A 3,793-nucleotide genomic window follows, 5' to 3' on the forward strand; every position below is an offset into this window, starting at 1 on the left:
CAATTATTTTTCAGTTCAAGAAAATGTACAGAGAAAGAATAATTAGATTATACTTTATGAAGATGACAAATAATAACTTTTCTTTGTTGATGGTAAATTATTGTGTGTGGCTTTTGATCTTTTTTCTCATGTTACCTGTAAGTAATGGTTGTTAAGTAACTGGAAATGACAGACCATTCATTTCTATTGTTTATTTATGTTTTGAGTAATGGTGAAAGCAAAATAATTGTATTTTGTTCATGAATCTTTGTTCATGAATTTTTCTGGAACTGTGCATCAACATGAACAGAACAAATAAATGAAATGAAAAGAAGTTAAAACATTGTTAAAATTAAAAAAATTGAAATTAAATCATTGTTGAAATAAGCAGTTGAAATCAAATTTGATTGCGCAGAACCCACACATACAATATCTTAACAGCTTTCTGTTTTTGATAAATATAAGAACTTAAACATTTATAGCATGGTGATATGTTAAATAACATTGTCATGTTAAATATTTCATTGAAAAATATAAAAACACATCAAAAACATGAAGCTAATTCAAGTACAAAATAAAGAAATGCAAAATGTCACAGAAATGAAGCTTAAATGTGTAATCTTCATTCTGTTTACAAGTAATATCAGGTCACATCTTTGATGTCAGATTAGGGGTTCATCAACTTGGTGTTACAGTGTTGATGTTGCTGAGTTTCTGTCTGATCATGTGTGTGTTTTCTGTTCGAGTCCTTCCAGCCACTCCAGCACAGTGTCCAGTTCTCCCACAGCCTTCTGTGCTGCCTGGTTTATGTGGAGCTGCTCAGAGTGAACGAGAGAGAAATGGAGAAAAGACACAGACCGAGAAGTGAAAAATTAGTTAAATGATAAGCATAATAAATCATTTTCTGTTAGCTTTGTCTCGTGTGAGTAGTGTGAGGGTATACAGCTATACAGTGTTTGTAAGGTGTCATATCTTCTGAGCCTGGATTTCAAGTTGAAATCTTTTTCTTTTCCTTTTTCTTTTTTTTTTGTCTGTTGTTTTTGCACGGCTGCCTATCAGGATTCACTATTCTAAATACTGTAGTATTTAGAATAAAATATTTTTTGTAAATTAAAAAATGAAATGTTCATATAATTTATGAGAATAATTTGTGTATGGCTTTGTGCAGGTCTCATCTTTATTATCATCATCAAGTTATACCTGATATAATTAAAATATTCACAATAGAATGTTTGTGGATTGGACATCAAGCGTCCAGATCCAACTCAAATATCACAAAGGTTAAATGGATTTCTTCCAGGGTTTAGACTGTAGCACCCTCAAGAGTCCACTGTCCATACAGTATATTACATACCTTGATAAACTCAGCATGCAGAGAGTCAATTGTTCTCTGTGTCTCCTCTCCACAGTGGCAGTGCTGAACAGAGAAGAGCGTGATTATTAATGCGTCTGTTTTTAATGAAAACACGTTTTATCACTGAACAACTATACACTTACACATTTATGTATCTCTCTTCTGATGCTGACAAAAGCATTGGCCAGAGCGCTGGAGCTACGTTGGTGCTGTGGCTGAGAAGAGGCGTAGTTGCTGAACACTCTCTCAACATAGAAACGCAGCACAAGATGCAGGAAACAGCAAGTCTGCCCCTCCTGAAAAAGGTCAAATAACAGCAACTCTCACACACTCATACTGCATTTACTCTTTATGAAGCCTTGATCAATCTAGAGCCTAGAATTGAGAAATATTTGTGACAGAAACTGAGGATGGAAAGCATATAATCAGCACTACATGGAGAAAACAGCACAAGGACTCACCTGAACGTCCTTCATCAATGATCTGTCCAGAAGTTTCACTCCTATCTCCTTGTCCCCTTCTATCTGTTATATAAAAACCACAAAAACCTGTCTTAAGTTTCTGTAAGTTTTCCACCCACTGTAAGGTGTCATACACAGAGTTTGTTGTGTTGTGTTATATTTTATGTGTATTTAAGTGTATAAGTGATTACAAGTGATTGATTGATATAAGGGATTGCCTATGCCTGTATGTGATGCTGCATTTGGTGATTTTGTGTGTGTATTAAACTTACCACATTCGATCGTATGGCAGAGTAATATTTGCGCAGTTCATGTGTGTGAACAGTGACAGTGCAGCTGTCCAGATGCAGAGTTCGGCCCTCCGCCAGGTCACTCAGACAGCTGAGCAGGAGGAGCAGGCAGAGAGAGCAGCCCAGTAGCATCTTCATCATTGCAGTTATCTGGTGGGAAAGCTAACAGAAACATTTTGCTTGTTGAAATCTACCACACTTAATTATTTATTTATATTTTATATATTGTATTTATTTAGAGCTGCAATCATTGGTCGATTAATCAATTGGTTGCTAACTGTTAAATTAATCGTCAACTATTTTGATAATCAATTAATCATTTTTGAGTCTTTTTTTTCAAATTCTCTGATTCCAGCTTCTTAAATGTGAATATTTTCTGGTTTCTTTAGTCCTCTATAACAATAAACTGAATATTTTCGAGGATGTCATCTTGGGCTTTGGCAAACAGTGGTTGACATTTTTCACCATTTTCTGACATTTTATGGCCCAAACAACTAACCAATTTGTTGAGAAAATAATGGATAGATGAATCGATAACGAAAATAATCATTAGTTGCAGCCCTACATTTATTTCTGTATATGTGGGTAAACTGACAATTAGTTTCATTATTGATTATTCAGTTTCCCCACTCTTTTGACTGATTGATAAATCATCTACGGTACAAAGAACTCAGAAATTGTTTTAAAAAAAATGCTGGTTACAATTTCCCAGAGCCAGAATTGACAACACCATATTCCTTGTTTTGTTTAACCAACAGTCTCATTTCAGGAATATACATAGCAGTGAAAAGCAGTAAATGCACACATTTCGGGAGCTTTAGGAGCTTTCAGGAGTTTTAGACTCTTGGGTGTCACACTCCAAAAACAGAGAATCCTTCGCTTGCAATAATCAGTCGCACCTTTCATTAGACACCCTCTGTCTCCTAAATGCCTGCTTCTTTCAAACCCCAAACCTCCAGTTTGCTTGCTGTTAAAGTCTCAAGCCCAATCTGAGATAATGTTAATTTTTCAAATTTTCAAAACTCACCTCCAGAGCCGCCCTCCAAAAAATATTACACAACTATTTCCACAGACATACGACTCGTGACAAGTAAACTGAACATCTCATGTAAAATTGGTGGAGTGGCCCTTTAATAAAATTGTTGTTGATAAATTTGTTGCCAATCAATAAATGATTAATCAGGTACTTTTTTCAGCAATATAAAGCACTCACGATAAACAATTAAGTTTACATCTAAATAACATGTAATATAAGAATGTCATGGTGTTTAAATATATTTCTCTCATCCTGGAAGAATTTTCTGTCTAAATCTGTGTTGATGATGTTCAGGTACCATCACCCACCACCATGATCTGTGTTTATTGACTCACCTGGGTTTGCTTTACTCAGAGGAAGAGTCCTGGGAGAGAAGTGTCTCTGTGTCTCCATCCTGTCTCCTCTTATAGTGGAGTGAGGGGGATTTTAGCAGGTATGCCACAGTTTCCACCAGTGCATACACACAAATACACTCTCACTTGTACACGCACTCTAATTCGTTTACAGGAGGAGGAAGTGTGTTGCAATTAAAGGAACTGCTGGCTGATGTCTCAACACCTGATGTGAAGAATAGGAAATGATTGAAGATTTCCTCCTCCCTGATGTGTAGAGAAACACCTTCACTGTCATTCATTAGAGTGTTGTCATCACTCTGCAGCCTAAAGGTGTTTAC

At 35.9% G+C, this 3,793-nt stretch overlaps 1 protein-coding gene across 1 annotated transcript; it reads right to left on the reverse strand.

Annotated features, from left to right (window-relative positions):
• Positions 1–263: 263 nt before the first annotated feature.
• Positions 264–2,231, reverse strand: il19l (interleukin 19 like). The gene is made up of 5 exons (XM_042407162.1): positions 2,067–2,231; positions 1,795–1,857; positions 1,477–1,629; positions 1,334–1,396; positions 264–794 (listed from the first exon to the last, which is right to left on the reverse strand). Exons 1-5 carry the CDS (start codon positions 2,223–2,225, stop codon positions 702–704), a joined length of 531 nt encoding a protein of 176 aa, XP_042263096.1. The 5' UTR covers positions 2,226–2,231; the 3' UTR covers positions 264–701.
• Positions 2,232–3,793: the final 1,562 nt, after the last annotated feature.

The sequence above is a fragment of the Thunnus maccoyii genome, chromosome 3 (assembly GCF_910596095.1).
Source record: "Thunnus maccoyii chromosome 3, fThuMac1.1, whole genome shotgun sequence".
Lineage (NCBI taxonomy): Eukaryota > Metazoa > Chordata > Actinopteri > Scombriformes > Scombridae > Thunnus > Thunnus maccoyii.